Consider the following 17,569-nt stretch of genomic DNA (forward strand, 5'->3'; position numbering starts at 1 on the left):
AAGAAAACCTTTATTTTAACTGTGCAACTCACTGACATCTTGACTGTTATCACAGCAGAAACAAAAACATTTGGCGTTTCAACATCTATCTTTTTTGGCAAGACTTACGGAGCGCTGAAACACTCCTGTAAACTGACCAATAAACAAAATAAACAACATAGTATAAAAAAAAAAAAAAAATTCTCAACAAACTAAAACCATTTTTTATATAAAACCAATAAAGAAACACAATAGTTAAACAATAGTACGTGAAATGAGAAAACTAGTTACATTCACAATTCAAGGAGAACAACAGGCGACACAACAGAGCGACAAGCCGATTCCCTGAGTATAATACAAAACTAAATCAGCCGTGTCCTCCAAAGTAACACCAGTGTCACCTTTACATGAAAAGAAGAGGAGGAAGAAAAAAAAAAAAGACGCTCACTTTAAATACTCCATAGAGTATTGTAATAGTGATCTAATGGAAAGAAACTCATACATTTATAATAAAGTATTAAAAATGTGTTGATAACATTTGGCTCCTGTATATACACAGTGTAAGATTATTCCTAGAAAGAAATGTTGCAGTTAAATGTGCCGCAGGTTTGAGGCATTGTATTGTGGAATTCAAGGCCACTTCAACGTGGACGTCAATTCTCAAATCACTTTCTGAGAAGGCTTCTGAGCTCTTCAGAGAGATTACGGCCTCATTTACACAGACGTACTTTGGTATAAAATATGCCCAGCATAAAAAGACATCATTTTCCAATGGCTGGGGAGCTGCAGGTGGCCATAGACGTGAATGGCTGTACACCCCTGTAGACTACTTTCACATTGAGGCGTTTTTAGGCGCTAAAGGGCTAAATAAAGCACCTGTAAAACGCCTCCCCTGCAGCCCCAGTGTAAGACCCCGAGTGCTTTCACGCTGGAGCGGTGCGCTTGCAAGACGTCAGAAAAAGTCATGCAAGCAGCATCTTTCGGGCGGTGGAAAAGCGGTGTATAAACCGCTCCTCTATCGCCCCTTCCATTGAAATCAATGGCCATCACTGCCGAATCTCCTGCAAAGTGCTTTGGCAGCGGCACTTTACCGCTAACGCCCCCACCCCAGTGTGAAAGTAGCTGTACTCTTCTGTGCATTGGTGTTTACCCACACATATGTGTAGAACATATTTTCCCAAACGCAGATCATCGTACGTGCATGCAAGGGTGAACCGTAATGCACAGAAGCAACAGCGTTTACACAAGTACAGGAGAGTAAAAGCATTCACTTTAATAGTCGGCCATGTGCCACACCTACAGCGCTCCAGTTGAGGGGAAAAACACATGTTTTTTAAGCTAAGCATATTTTGTGTGTAAGTATGCCTGTGTACATGTAGCATAACTCTTCACCTTAGGTAATTCAGAATAATGATATTTAAAGGGTTACTAAAGGAAAAAAAATGTTTTTCTTAAAATAACAAACGTTATACTTGCCTCCACTGTGCAGTTCGTTTTGCACAGAGTGCCCCCGATCCACGTCTTCTGGGGTCCCTCGGCGGCTGTCTCTGGTCCTCCCCCCAAGTAGTCACCACAGTCATGCGAGAGCTTGCATGGTGGTCAGTAATTGCAGGCTCGCTCCCGTGATACAGCGAGCGCCCATAGCCGCTCACTGTATCACTCGGCGCGCCGCGTCACTGGATGTGATTGACAGCAGGGCCAGCCAATGGCTGCGCTGCTCTCAATCCAATCCGCTCTAGCCAATCAGCGGCCAGGCTGAGCGGCGAAGAGGATATCGGGACCGCAGGCGGGACTTTCGAGGGGCCAGGTAAGTATAACGGGGGCTCAGGGGCGGCAGCATCAGATGTTTTTTCACCTTAATGCATAGATTGCATTAAGGTGAAAAAACATTTTCAGATTGGATCTGATGAAAACAGACAGGTGGTCCGTTTTCATCCGAACCCCCACAGGGAAGAGCGGGGCTCTGACAAGTCTGTCCCTGCACAGTGAGCCTGAGGCGGCCCTATCATCTCAGCTGGGATCAACGGATCGATCCCTGCTGAGAAAGTGGAGTCCTTAAAAATGGACAGCCCCGTGTATAATGGGCCTAAGGCTCCATTCACACTAATGCTTTTTTTGGTGCATTTTGCAGAAATGCAAGGACATTTTTTAACATGGTTTCCTATGGAACATGTTCACATCAATGCTTTTTTGTGCCTCTGCGTTTTTGGAAAGGGTCAGGGACTTTTTTCCAGCAAAAAGCAGCGTTTTGCATGCAATAGAATTCAATGGACCTGCATCCATAACGCATTTTGCCACGATTTTGCCACAATTTGCATTTTTTTTCAACCTGTTCATAGCTGGTTGTTAAAGGAAATGTAAAAAAAAAAAAATAACTGGCAAAAAAAAAAAAAAAGCAAAATGCACGTCAAAAAACGCAGCAAGCACCGCAAAAAGCATTGCAAAAATGCTCAAAAGCAATATGCATAGGTGTGAATCGAGCCTAAGGCCTGATTCACACTTGTGCAGGTTGCATTTGCATATTGCAGGTGCATTTTGCGTTTTTCAATACACATCTTTAAACCACTGAAGTCTATGGAACCAAAACACAGAAAAAAACCTGACCCTTTCCATAAAATGCAGATGTGAACTACAGCCATAGGAAACCATGTTAAATGAACTGTAGTGTGTTTCTGCAAAACTAAAAATGCACTAAAAAAAAAAATGCATAGGTGTGAACCAGGCCTAACTGAACACATGCTCTGCCTGTAAATGAAACCTACTCACTTGACATCTCCTTTGTTTAAAGTGTTTGTCTATCCAGCTTCAAGTTTATTTAGCTTCAGGCTAAAGTGTTATCATGTAGCAGGTGCAAGTCATCAACTTGACAACCATGAATACACAATGACACAATGGGGTTGATTTACTAAGGCAGGCCAAACACGGTGCAAATTTCTTTCCTGCAACCACGGGAGATTGCAAAATTTGGTGCAGCTCTGTATAGTTACCAATCAGCTTCCAAATTCTTTTGCAAAGCTTATTTTAACAAGCTGAAGTTAGAAGCTGATTGGCTACTATGCAGAGCTGCACCAAATATTGCTCTCCAGTTTTAGTAAATCAACCCTATTGGAGTTGATCTACTAAAGCTAGAGTGCAAAATCTGGCGCAGCTCTGCATAATAACCAATCAGCTTCCAGTTTTTTTCGTCAAAGCTTAAGGGCCCTTTCACACGGGCGGACGAACGGTCAGTTTTTTACAAGTCCGTTTACGGACTCACAATGCATCCCTATGGGATTGTGGACGTTAGCGGATGAGCATCCGCTAACGTCCGTAAAGATCCGCCTCCGCAAAGATCCGCTTTTTCAGACGGAAGAAAACCCTATTTTTCTTCCGTCTGGCGGAACGGATCGGATGAATACGGACACACGGTCCGTATTCATCTGATTCCCCATAGGGGAGAGCGGAGGAAAGACAGGGCGGTCTCTGCACAGTGTGCGGTCTCTGCACAGGGCGGTCTCTGCACAGTGTCCGCCGACAGCTCAGCGGGGATTTACAGATGATCCCCGCTGAGCAGACGGACACACACGGGGCGGATCAATACGGATCCTCTCCGTGTGAATGAGTCCTAAATGGAACAAGCTGAAGTTAGAAGCTGATTGGCTACCATACAAAGCTGCAGCAAATTTTGCACTCTTTAGTTTTAGTAAATCAACCCCAATATGTTATAATAATGGATTTTTGATCAGCACTGTTTGATTTCAGGTAAGATATGGTCCTCTCACTCATATTACCCAAATGTTTCAAATCACAACCTTCATGTCTTTCAACACTTTAGATTTATTTACAAAAATTTAAAACTGGGTGAAAAACCCTTTAAATGAACACAGCTGCCTATTCTCAAGAAAATGTACAGACATACCCCACTTTTAAGTACACAATGGGGTTTATTTAATATCGCCGGAGAGTGTAAAATCAGGCTCACTTCTGCATAGAAACCAATGTGCTTCTAACCCCAGCTTGTTCAATTAGGGTACTTTCACACTGAGGCGCTTGTGCGCTGGCTATTTTTAGCGGTGTTTAACCGTCGTGTTTGCTGCGATTTTCTGACGCTAGCGGGTTTTTACCTCTGTTAGCGGCCCGAAAAAGGGTTAAACCCGCCCACAAAACGCTGCTTTGTGGCCTTTTGGAGGCGCTACCCCATTGATTTCAATGGGCAGGGGCGTTATAGGAGCGGTATTTTTACCATTCCTACCGTGCCTCAATGAGGCGGCTGGCAGGACTTTTTTTAGCGTCCCGCCAGCGCAACGCTCCAGTGTGAAAGCCCTCAGGCTTTCACACTGGATAGAAAGGAGCAGCTCTTTCAGGGCTCATTGCAGGTGCTATTTTTAGTGCGATAGTGCCTGCAAAGTGCATCAGTGTGAAAGCAGCCTTAGGCCTCGTACACACGACCGAGTAACTCGTCGGGCGAAACACATCGTTTTCCTTGTCGAGTTCCTTGTTAGGCTTGTCGAGGAACTCGACAAGCTTGCTTTACGTACACACTGTCAAGACAAAATCTCCTCGTTCTCAAACGCGGTGACATACAACACATACAACGGCAGGGGAAGTTTGATTCCACTGGCACAACTCTTGGGGCTGGTTTTGCTAATCTCATGTGTTTGCGTGTTAAGTAAAAGTTTGTTAAGAGACAATTTGCACTTTTCAGTCTGTTACAGCTTGAAAAATGTGTTATCTCCATTACAATTGCTACTTTTACTCCCGTCTCATACTTTATTCTAAGCAAGCGCGGGTTTCTTAGCATACACAAGCTCGAGTTTCTCGTCGAAAACCAGCCCGACGAGGAACACGACGAGCAAATTCAGACTCCTGTCGAGGAAAAAGAGAACTTGCTCTCTTTTTTGCTCGTCGAGTTCCTCGACGAAAAACGTACACTTGACCGGTTTCCTCGGCAAAAAAGCTCTCCCACCAAGTTTCTTGATGGATTCTGCCGAGGAAACCGGTCGTGTGTACGAGGCCTTAAGCTTTGGTAATACAACCTGGATGCTCGTTGGTTTTTATGCAGAAATTAGCCTGATTTTGCACTCTCCAGCGATAGTAAATAAACCCCATTGTGTACTTAAGTGGGGTATGTCTGTAATGTATTCTATGGCCAGTGATTGATATTCCAACATAATGCGTATAAAACTGTAAAACGACTGGGCAACAAATATTAATAGTTATTGATCTCTATGGCACATATTCAATATTTCCATAAGCATTGTGATACATTACTTGTACACTTAGGCCTACAACAATACAATTAGTTAAATATACATTTTTTCACAGATGATAAAATAGACGAGTATAATCGAAGTCAAGAAAATACAGCTATAAAAATATTTGCATAAGAATTACACACATGTACAAATGTATAGTTTGCGTTGTGTTTATAAATATACATTCTTAACTTAAAAAAAAGCCTTGGTGACAAGTAGGATGTTTGTGATATTAAGGAACTAATAAAAAAAAAGCACACCCTAAAAAACAAAGGGTAATTATACTTTTTTGTCCCGCCGTCCCATTTCTAAATTCATAAGACTTCCATTGCATTCAGCTTGCGTTGATGCATTTTAAATGCACTTGAGTTAACGTACATTGACATTCATTTTTTAATGCATCACATTGTGATGTAATAAGTTGTATCATGTTGTGCTGTGTTTTAAATGCAGCACGTTTCATTTTCACAAAATCCAAACTCAAGTCTATTGGAAACAATAGATTTCTGCTTGCTTTTGCATTGGGCCTGCGATGAACAAAGCACCCCAATACACGTGGCGTAAAAGGCCTCTAAAATTAAATGAATAGGCAGTGAAGCGTGTAAGTATAAAAATATTTCTTTTGCAGGGTGTGTTTTTTTTTTATTTTTAAAATCGGCAACAAAGTTGATTTAAAGATAATCTGATATTGGTCCTAAGAATTATAAAGTTTAAACAGAAAAGTTTGTGAAATCAGCAGTCTTTAAAATTTAGTAAGCCCTGGTAACGTTTCACAGTGGATGGGAAATTTGTTGACTTTGTCTGAGTGAGTTTGTATTCATACAGGGAATGAAGGCACAGTTGGCTTTTTTTAAAGATACATAGAGGTATATGGTTGGACTAGTACTTCCCTAAAATCTGGATTTCTCACACTAGGGGAAACTAGAATGCACCCTTGATAAGAGATTATGTATGCAACTTTACTAGTGGCCTGATGTTTGCAGACAAAGCCATGAAAACGCTGGCATCACTGGGTGCAGTTACGTTGGTCCAGTAGAACTACATTAACCTCAACCAGATCACAGATACCTGAGTAATCACAGGCATCATTAACTTCTACAGAAAAAAACAAATGTCAGGGCATACTGATGGTGATATGTCCATGGTTTGCATTCCCAAATGACCATTAAACATTAGAGGGTGTTATTAAAATTACAGTAGCATTTGGAAAACTTAAAACTTTTGGGTTCAACCAGCTGTTGGCATCCAAGGAAAACAGTAATGATAAAAGTTGAATGCATTCACCGCAGTTACATGGACAAACACACTCTTTAGGTTTGGGCCTTGGCATGTTTAAGCACTTGGCATTGACATAACATAAATCTACAAGGCACATCTTCCCAAAAGTCATATTTTTGTAGCCTTCATTTGTATAAGTACTTCACCCAGACAAAGTACCAAGCTGGCACTAGGATATTATATTGCACACAGTATTTTAAAGGGAATACCGTCAACTATTCAAGAAAAAGTCCCCCCTTTTAAGACCAGACAGTTTTGGAATTGCATGGTCATTGGCTTGTTTTTCTAGGCTGCCCAAAGCCAATGAGATACCTTGGGTACTGTGGTATATAGAGGTCGGTGTCAACTGGTTCTCTAAATATAATAATGTTGATTTACTAAATGAATAGAAGATTCTCCTAACCCAATAAAGCTGTATTTATTTCAGAAACCCAATAAAGCTGTGCTTTTCATCAAAAACCTAATCATGTGCAGGGGATTTAAAGGCCAATTGAAGTTTCAGGCCAAATACTAAAAATGAAATTGGGGTACAGCAAAATAAGTTCTATGCCCCGCCTTTGCTTTTAGTAAATTGCCACTCAGACCCAACCATTTTTTTCCCCACTGTATGCTGCAGAGAGGACTACTGTGCCCTGTGTACGAGAAGTGGTTGTCTCTGCAGTGTTCCAACCCAACCCCTGCAGAATCAGACCTACAGGTCTCCAATCAGCAGCACTTGCTTGCAAATGATTAGGTGATTGATCTAACCACAGCTTCACTGGGCATTGTTCTCCTCTGGTAAATCAACCACACTGGGTGATCAACACAGTGCTAAAGGGAACCTGTGCTGAGGGAATATTAGAGGCTTCCACTGCTGACGTCTCCTCAAAATGTTGTTTAGCTGTAAAGCTGCTCTACTGTCTTCAATATTCTCCAAGCCACTAATCCATACCAAGTATGCACTTTTTTAGAGCTTATACATTCTGATTTCACTCAACACATGCTTGTTATGGGACAGGCAACTGGCATTCCAGGAAGGACAGCTGCGGAAGCCTCAAAATCCTTTCAGGTTAGGGTTCGTTTAAGTGAAAAGAAAAGAAACACTGCAACAGAAAATAGAAATTTGAAGAAGAAAAAGCTGAAGCCATAGACAATCACTTGTCCATTTCTGGTAGTGGAGACAAAAGGAGCATTAAAAATAGCAGTATACACTGCATATATGCATACACAGAACAAACCTGATATCTTCACATCTTACATTCAGATATAAAATACACCACAGTAATACAACAGAGTGGGGAGAATCCCAAGGTCTGAGAGGCACAAGACATAAAAATGGTGTGGTCTTTAACGTGGTATTAGCCGTCCAAAATACATAACAAGCTTATTTATTAACTGCAAAGTAACTAATAGCATCCATATTCAATTCCATGTAATCAGTTAGGAAATTATTTCTGGTTGCTTGCTATGGAATACTGCAAATTAGACAAAATAATTGTTCCCTGCACCATATCTCTAGGGATGAGCTTGGGTTCGGCAGCTAATGAGCTGCAGGTGGAAGATTCCCCACTCCGTCGCTGCATGAACACAAAGAGGTGGAATGCATGTGACATCACTGACTTACTTTGGCCATATGCCCCTTTTAGGTCAATGATGTCACAACAGCATTCCCACCCACAGCTCATTGGTTCAGCAATGGCAGCTAACTCCAAGTGAACCCAAAATCATCACTGCTCCTCATTAAATAAGTTTCTTTATGGGCTAAGCGGCACGCAACATCCAAACTTCAGTGCAGAATGCTGTACAAACTAAAAACACACCATTTTTTTCTGATAAAATGTCACCCCTCATCCCTTGGAACTCTCGTTATTCCAACTAGAAAACTAGCAAGAAACACCGGTGGTGTAAACTGCTTTGAACACAAAAAAATAAAATAAAAAATTAAATTAAATGGTCCATGCAGTAATAAACAGTACATTTGGCCAAAACGCCAGCAAACAAAACATTATTTTTAAAGACTTATCCACTGCCCTATATGCCGGAGCAGCCATAAATATCTTTGGCATAAATTGTTAACCAAGATAAGGGATATATGGGACATATTGAAGTTAAACCATAAGCGGCTCTATCTTGCTTGCCCACAAAACTGCTGTTTAGGCAATATTTTGGGGGCCTCGGATTAGTACCAAAGGAAAGCACTAAAAAAACACTGCCTAGAGGATATAGGTAGAAAGGCAGGGAGCAGTGGTAAGCTGCAAAGCTTTTTAGTTAAGGTGACCTGGTCTTCGCGGTTTATGTACTGGGCTGACCACATTAGTATATATAGGCAATCAGCTCTTATGGAAAGTGTCTGCATTATCTCAGTTGGTTCTTTAGGATTTCTGCAATCAGCTGCCAGAGCTGTGGTGACATAAGGGAATGTAGGTGGTGGGGGGGGAATCGGTGCAAAACTGCAAACTTATTTGCTCAAAAATTTAAGAATAAACTGATCTCACACAGAAAGCTTTACGACCTGTTTTAATTCTATGTATGTTAATGTGATGACCGAGTCACTTTATGGGTTGCTCAAGAGCTATGGGTTGTGAGTTTCGTGCACAATATTTCTAATGCTAAGCACTATCTTGCCTATTTAGTGTAGACTGTACTGAATGCCTTCTATTTTAGAGATTGCAGAATTCAGACAACCAATGGCCTTTGTAAGCTTTAGGTTGGTAGCCAAATGGAAGCCACATACTATGATTAATATGTAAATTCCTACACTATATGGAAACTGCTCTCCAACATACTTTTGTATAACAGTAAGGTACTAACTGTATAACAGTGGAACCAACATGTATAACAGTCTCATGGGTAACCTTCAGAAACAAAAATTTCTCACAGCTTGCATATTCTAAACCTGTGGGATTGCTTTAGAAGGAGAAAATCACAGTAGCAGTTACTGCTACTACAGTGATCACTGCAGTCTTCTGTGTCCCATGCGGAATGGCTGCACTGATGCACCCTAACCACAGGGGGTCACTAGCTCAGCACTGTTGCCATTCAAAAAATTCCTTGAATTTTTCCTCAATGAATGAAAAGCATTCTCTGATTGGATGAGGTGGCAAACATCCGAAAGACAAAAAGTAAACTAAAATCACCCCATAAATGTCACAGACAGCATCAAAAACCTGACAGAAGTTTGAATCGTTCTCCACCCTATCCATAACTAAAATAGAAGTTTTGCTTACAGTTGGATTTTACTTTGCTTGATGGAGTCATTGTTTATTGGGATATTAGAATCTTTTCTAATTATGAACAGCCTATTCAATACACAGTACCATTGTCAGACATGTTATGATTTCACATACTATGAAATGAATCTATTGCTACATGTGTTGATTCCTTGCTCTAAAATGAGCACAAACAAACAAAATGTAATATCCCATTATTATCCCTAATAGGAAGGATAACATGATTAAGTTTTAGCTGCTCCGGCATATTAACTGTTTAGTGTGAACATTTGTTCATGCAAGAAATGGACTTAAAAAAAAAACTCTAAACAAAGAGCAAGACAAGACCCCAAAAATAAATCTTTGGTTAAAGTTTCCTTCCATATTGTATAAAGCAATTTGTTCAAAAAAATAGGTCATCTAATACTGGTATAATAAAGAGCTAATAGCTGAATACTAAAAGTGGAAGTTTTTGGACATGACTATTTAAAGTCAAAGGTAGTTTGAAATGCAGATTGTATTCATCCCTACTTATCATTTACAATCCCTATTACTACTACTTAGCAGTTATGCGAAAAACAAAATAACTTTTTTTTTCTTTTGGAAAAAAAAAAATTAGCTTTCCCTTACAAAGTAAAGGACAATCTTTGGTATGACATAATTTACATGTCTGTATTAAAGGTTACCTGTTCCACAATCACAGTGGAAGCAGCCAATTAAGGAACAGGATTACAGGTAATACAGCAACTGCAAAGCAACAGTTCCATATCCTCTTCCTGGAGTTTATATGGCCAGATTTGGCCATATAAACTTATAGCCATTCTGAGTGAAAGCCTTTACAAGATCGCTACACATATGCACGTGGTTGGAATGCAATCTTGTCAGCTATTCATTATATGGTGATTTTTGCATATTGAGCACCAAGGATGAGCTTTGGCTTGGCCGGAAGGAAGCCAAGCAGCTGCGACCTCCTCTGCAGCTTCATATACACAAAGGGGATGCTTGTGACATTATTGACCTATTATGGCTACATGGCTAAATTAGGTCAATGACATTGACCTAACAGCAGCATCCCCTCCACTTTTTGAACATGCTGTTACTGGGCAGGTAATGCCCAGCTGATGCCAGCACTTGACAGCTTCCTTCTGGAACCGAACCCAAACTCATCCCTAATCACAACATACCAAACTGGAGCTTTAGCACTTAAAAGTGGCTGTCTGTTTATGCAACAGGAACGCTTTAATAATGTATCGGATAAATTAATTGACCTACTTCATTTTCTATAAAAACAAGGAAAAAAACATGATACCCTGTCACATTTGCCCCATATATTCATGAGGTCCAGACACACAAAAATACACAATTCCCTGAGTCCAGGAAATTAACAAGAACATCAATTTAAAAAGAGGTAGTATAAATCAGGAATTGTAAAGGCAACAGGCACAATTGGCTCTCGAGTAAACAGCTCTGCAAAGGCTCTTCTAACATTCAGTCAACATTGAACACATCGGCTGACTAGCATGTTGCTCTCCATCCCCAAGTGTAAACAAGCATGTATACGGCAAAGAGTATCAAGCATCAGTGCCAAATAGGCTGTGCTTCATTTAAAAAATGATTATGTCTATGGGTAAGTATATACAGTATATTATAGTATTCATACCATAAATAGGACTCCATCTTCATTACACATGTCAGTAGCATTGTAGTCTACTTCCATCTGCTGAAACTTACATGACCATAGCCAACCTTCTAAAGAAATCAAACATTTTAAGAGAATTATTAAATGGATATGTGAGTGGTTGAGGTTCTCCACAAATGTCCTAGGGTTTAAGGCCTCTTGTTTTACTCCTGAGTAATGTCCTGAATACTGTTTGAGTAAGGCAGTACTGTTTTACTGAGATACTAGAAGGCACAGCTGTCTGTTTAGACGGCAAATGTTACGTAATAATAAGTATTTGTCTCAAACCAACAAGAACATAGAGTACGTTTTGTTGAACACTCTTGTTTACAGAGGTAGTAAGTATTTCAGGTAGGAAGCCATGCTCTAATCAGCCAATTAACAGTACTGTATTCAAAGTCTAACAGAGACCGTTTCTCCATTTTGCCTTTACAACTCCTTAGGTAAAAACATTCATCACAAAGCATGAAAAATAATAAAAAAACACATTTAGGAAGTATTTCTGATGAAGGGTAAGGGGAGACATACAAACACAAATATGGGTAAAGCAGCGAAATGGAGTTCATCGTGTGACCAGCTGAGGTAGACATAAATCTAAGGGACTGCTTGACGTTCCTTTACAACAAAGATAAATGGCATAAAAAACCTGGAGAGTTTCGAATCCATTCACTATCCAGCAAGCCAACCTTCACAGTCAATAGATTTACTCTACGGAACATTCTGTGGGAGAATTGTAATGTATGGGATGTGAAAAACCAGATTCCACATTCATTTGTTTTGACTCTGTTCATTGTCCTTCGAACAGACACTAATGTTGGATGCATCTGGCTTTAAAGTAATCATCGTCTTTAAAATGTTTTGTGGATCTTGTGAGGTACCGTGAACGAATGTTCCTCAGCAGCAGACACTGGTCAGTTTTTCTAGCGTTTGGTTAAGACAGAGTCCTTAGCACTTTCTTCACTGCTAAATGAATGAGGTGAGGGCAGAGTGGTGCTGATAACAGAGTACAGATTCATGTCATCATTGGATTCATGGGAGTAACGCCCCGAATCATTGGTCTCGTGGCTTTCCTCACTGTTCTCAGAATGCTCTGTGTCTGCTGCTATGCTCCTTCTTATCTGAAACGAGTCTGGGTGGCCTGGTGGGGTGGAGGATGTGCCTTCTCCCAGCAGTACAGTTGTACCAGGTTGGTATAAACAAGTAGCCCTTACAATTCTTGAGTTGGACTGTTGAGGAAAAATATCTGGTCAGTGTTGCCACACAAAAAAATCAAATACCTAATACCTATCTGCAAGTAAAAACAATTACCTGTTCCAAGTGGTCTTTTTTACGGTCATTGAAAAATAACCATTTTTTTTTCGTGTTTTTTTTCACAACTGGTCCATAGCCATTAATGATGAGATCGGATCCACCCTAGAGTAAAAACAGGCCTAGCTTTAATTTGAATGTCAGTATTTAAAAAGAATGACGAAAAAAACATCACTATAATTTACAAATAGTATGGTGTCAACAACTTTTTTTCGGACATTTTCAGATGCATTTGCCTGGCTTTCAATGTATTTGATGTCGTCACACAATTTTACTTAGAAAATTCATAACAATTTATTAGCTGGAGGAATATGGTAATGTAGGGCAAAGACTGTTATGTAACTGCATGGGCTGAAATCATTTATTATTTTAAAGAGGGGTTGTAAAGGTTCGTTTTTTATTTTCTAAATAGGTTCCCGTAAGAGCCGGTTCACACTGGGGCAACCTGGCATCCGACTTGAAGTTGCCCCAAGTCGTCCTAAGTCACGTGGTTGAGAAAATCAATGGAAGTGAATGGGAGCTGTCTTAATGTACACTACTGAAGTCGCTCCGACTTCAGAAAAGGTTCCTGTACTACTTCAATCCAACGTTTAGGCAACTTGTACCCATTTATTTCAATGGAAGTCGCCTCAGAAGTCGGATCACTGTCTTAACTGAAGCAACAATACAGGAAGATAACATACATTTCTCAGGCAAACCCCTCCCTCCCCCAGAGCTGATTGTTGTTTGATTGGCCACTGGAAAGCCTCCTGTCCTGGAGGCGACTTGAAGTTGCCTTGTACTGTCCTGGAGGCAACTTGAAGTTGCCTTGAAAGTTGCCTGATGATTCATACTCAAGTCATGTCCAAGTTGCCTCCCAAAGTTGTGCTGGAAGTCGTGTTGCCCCTGTGTGAACCGGCTCTTAAGCTAGTGCATTGTTGGTTCACTTACCTTTTCCTTTGATTTCCCATCTAAATGTTTTTTTTTCTTTGTCTGAACTTCTCACTTCCTGTTCCTCCTCAGTAAGCTGCTCTGGCTGACTAACCCCCAGCTGGAACGGCTCAGATAATGGGGGCAAGCTTACTGAGGAGGAACAGGAAGTGGGAAATTCAGACAAAGAAAAAAAAAACATTTAGAAGGGAAATCGAAGGAAAGGGTAGGTGAATCAACAATGCACTAGCTTAAAGGAACCTATTTAGAAAATAAAAAATGAACCTTTACAACACCTTTAATATCACCTTGGCATAGTAATGAATATACCGTATTTCACAATGAGATAACAAGTGTCAATGTGACTCAAATTTTACCAAAGCTCTCTCATTCTAAAGCACATTTACTTCTCATCAAAATTAATTGATTTTGGCTAATTAACCATAGGGCCCCAAAACCACATTTTTGGATTTAATTTAGGGTTGACAGCATCTATGTTCTATAGAACATGTAAAATTGACACACACGTGTATGAAATGTAGTAGAACTACATCACAGTGTACTTTGGAACAAACACATGCAAGTGCTTATCTCCAAACCATCCACCTACCTTTGTATCAAGGATATGATCTGCCTCAACAGCAGACATTAAGGCATCTGCATTCCCTTCTGGCTGATTCACAGTCTTTTGTTGTTGGCTCTCATGAGAAATTAATGCAGCTGCTTGAGGTATCCGGCCATTTCCTTGAGCAAGTTTTGCAATTGTGGCTTTCCTGTATATAAAATAATAATAATTTATTATTGGCAAAACATCACATTGTTCATGCAGACAGCAATGCAGATATCTAGAGAATGACTGTAGGTTTGCGGTATTTGACTGGTGTGTCAATGACACCGCTTCTCTTTATTAATGTCACACCCACTGTGGCACAACAATGATATCACGAAAGCCTCGTACACACGACTGGTTTTCTCAGCAAAAAACAGCAAGAAAACTGCTTCTAGCCGAGATTCCCGTTCGTGTGTATGAGGCTTTCAGGTTTCTCGTCAAGAAATTTGGCCAGAATCTCGACGAGAAAAAGGCTGGGTTCACACTACGGTTTTCCCGTCCGTCAGCCGCATACGATTTCAGTATTGAAAACGTGCGGGCCCGGACGGGAAAACGTATAGATAGACAATGCATTGCAAATCGTATGCACTCAGATGCATCCGGGTGCGTACGATTTGCTGGCAAAACGTTTTTTAAACGTACGCAAAACCGTGTTCAACCACGGTTTTGCGGCCGTTTTTAAAACAGTATGGCAAACGCATACGTTTTCCTTTAACATTAACGTCAATGGAAAACGCACATATGTGCGGTTCCATACGTTCCCGTCCGTTTCAGCCGCATACGGTTTTTCATATAAATCGTATGCGGCTGACGGACGGGAAAACCGTAGTGTGAACCCAGCCAAAAAGAGAATCTGCTCTCTTTTTTCTCGTCAAGATTCTTGTCGGCCTGTTTCCCGAGGAGAAACCAGAGTGTGTGTATACTTACCTGTCGCGGTGGAAACCTGCACATGCTCGAAATGACTTTGACTCGCGGTAGCTTCCACGGCATAGGTAGGGTGAAGCAAGATGGCGGCGACGGCATCGAATGTGACGAGCGCATGCTCGTCGTACGCAATGACGTCACTGCGTTCTTTCCTTTCAAGAGAACCGTGGTTCTTTTGAAACGAAAGTCTGTACACTCGGGTGGCAAGAGTTTCTTGCCAAGAATCTCGTCAGGGAAAACAACGTTTTTTTTCCTGACGAGATTCTTGCCCGTGTGTACAGGGCCGAAAGGGAATGAGTTCAGGGGTGAACTGCATGTGTAGAAATGCAGATAACCTCTCTACCACGTCCAATCAGGGAACACCTTGAAATTATAAAAATGATGGAAGGCAATTTGTGAGTGGTGGCAGTGCCAAGTTAATGATCCCGTTTTCACTATGCAGAAGGGCAGCTTCTTTGCACAAGATCCGGAAGACCACGGTGATCTCTGTAGTAGGGGCAACTACTATTATTTCTCTGCAATCACAGCGGGTACCTCAGGTGTGGAATATATATATATATTTGCATTGGTTCAAGTTGAACCAACGTCACTATGCAATAAAAACAATACCTGGAGTTCAGCTTTAACTTAAACTGAAACTGTAATCAGGCTTGCTTCTACTTTATAAGCTTGTCAATGGAAAGGCAAGAACAGCGGGAAGCAGCAAATCTATCTGTTCTGACTTAAATTATACAGCGGAAGAACCTTAGGTGTTCCGGGATTCATTACCACTCTGTTCTTAACCCCTTCACAGTCCGACTGTCCAGAAAGATGTTTAACCACTTCAAGACCAAGCCTATTTCTGACACTTTTTGTTTACAAGTTAAAAAAATCTGTATATTTTGCTAGAAAATTACTTAGAACCCCCAAACATAATGATATGTAATTTTTTAGCAAAGAGCCTAGAGAATAAAATGGCGATTGTTGCAATATTTTATGCCACACGGTATTTGCGCTGTGGTCTTTCAAACACAATTATTTGGGGAAAAAATAAAATGTACTGAATAAAAAAAACAGTAAAGTTAGCCCAATTTTTTTGTATATTGTGAAAGATGATGTTACGCTGAATAAATAGATACTTAACATGTTACGCTTTAAAATTGCACGCACTCGTGGAGTGGCGATGGTACTTCAAAATCTCCATAGGCAACACTTTAAAAAATGTTTTACGGTTACCAGTTTAGAGTTACAGAGGAGGTCTTTTGCTAGAATTATTGCTCTCGCTCTAACGATCGTGGCGATACCTCACATGCGTGATTTGCACACTGTTTAATTTGCGGCGCGACTTACGTATGCGTTTTCTTTGGTGCACAAGCACATGGGACACTTTAGAATTATTATTTTTTTATTATTTATTTATCTATTAAGTTTACACTGTTCCTTTAAAAAAATATAATCTGATCACTTTTATTGCTGTCACAAGAAATGTAAGCATTCTTTGTCACAGTAATAGTCAGTGACAGATACGCTTTATGGAGGGATCTAGGGCCAGATTCACGTAGAATTGTGGCGGCGTAACGTATCGTAGATACATTACACCGCCGCAAGTTTTCATCGCAAGTGCCTGATTCACCAAGCACTTGCGTGAAAACTTACGCTGGCAGCCTCCGGCGTAAGCCCGCGTAATTCAAAAGGGCGTGTGCCATTTAAATTAGCCGCGCTCCCGCGCCGGACCGACTGCGCATGCTCCGTTTTGAAATTCCCGCCGTGCTTTGCGCGAAGTGACGTCATTTTTTCGAACGGCGACGACGTGCGACGTGCTTAGCGTACTTTCGTATTCCCAGAAATGTTACGCAAGACAAAAAATCTTTTACATTTCGACGCGGGAACGACGGCCATACTTTAAACAGCACATACGTGTGCTGTCTAAAGTTAGGGCAGGTCAAACGACGCCTAAAATTGCGACGGGAAACTATACTAGCGACGACGTACCGAACGCGAAAATCCGTCGTGGATCGCCGTAACTACTAATTTGCATACCCAACGCTGGTTTACGATGCGAACTCCCCCCAGCGGCGGCCGCGGTATTGCATCCTAAGATCCGACAGTGTAAAATTACACCTGTCAAGTTAAAGGGATATCTATGCGTAACTGATTCTATGAATCAGTCGCATAGATACTCTGAGAGATACGACGGAGTATCTGAGATACTCCATCGTATCTCCGCTGTGAATCTGGGCCCTATGGTCTAAAAGACCCCAAAACCCCTTCTCTGCACTTCAAAGTATTCAAAACTTCAAAGTCAGTGTTTTTGAATACCTGGTATTTTATTAAATCGCCGTCATTGGCTGCCGAGTAAACCGGAAGTGACATCATGATGTCGCTTTAGGGTTACAACATCGGAGACCTGAGTGAAGACAATTCTGGCTTTGTTTGTGACTCCGGCCAGCTGACGGACATGCCAGCTGGTGGCTCGGGTCTC

The 17,569-nt window shown here is 41.0% G+C and overlaps 1 protein-coding gene across 1 annotated transcript in view; it reads right to left on the reverse strand.

The window, feature by feature from the left end:
• Positions 1 to 5,024: 5,024 nt before the first annotated feature.
• PRTG (protogenin) overlaps positions 5,025 to 17,569 on the reverse strand; it is a 189,276-nt gene continuing 176,731 nt past the window's right edge. Inside the window, exons 18-20 of the mRNA XM_040342732.1 lie at positions 14,185 to 14,347; positions 12,666 to 12,770; positions 5,025 to 12,583 (exon numbers count right to left, since the gene is read on the reverse strand). Coding sequence (XP_040198666.1) covers positions 12,278 to 12,583; positions 12,666 to 12,770; positions 14,185 to 14,347 — 574 coding nt within the window. The 3' untranslated portion in view covers positions 5,025 to 12,277. The remainder of the gene's footprint in view (positions 12,584 to 12,665; positions 12,771 to 14,184; positions 14,348 to 17,569) is intronic.

This window comes from Rana temporaria, chromosome 3, assembly GCF_905171775.1.
Source record: "Rana temporaria chromosome 3, aRanTem1.1, whole genome shotgun sequence".
NCBI lineage: Eukaryota > Metazoa > Chordata > Amphibia > Anura > Ranidae > Rana > Rana temporaria.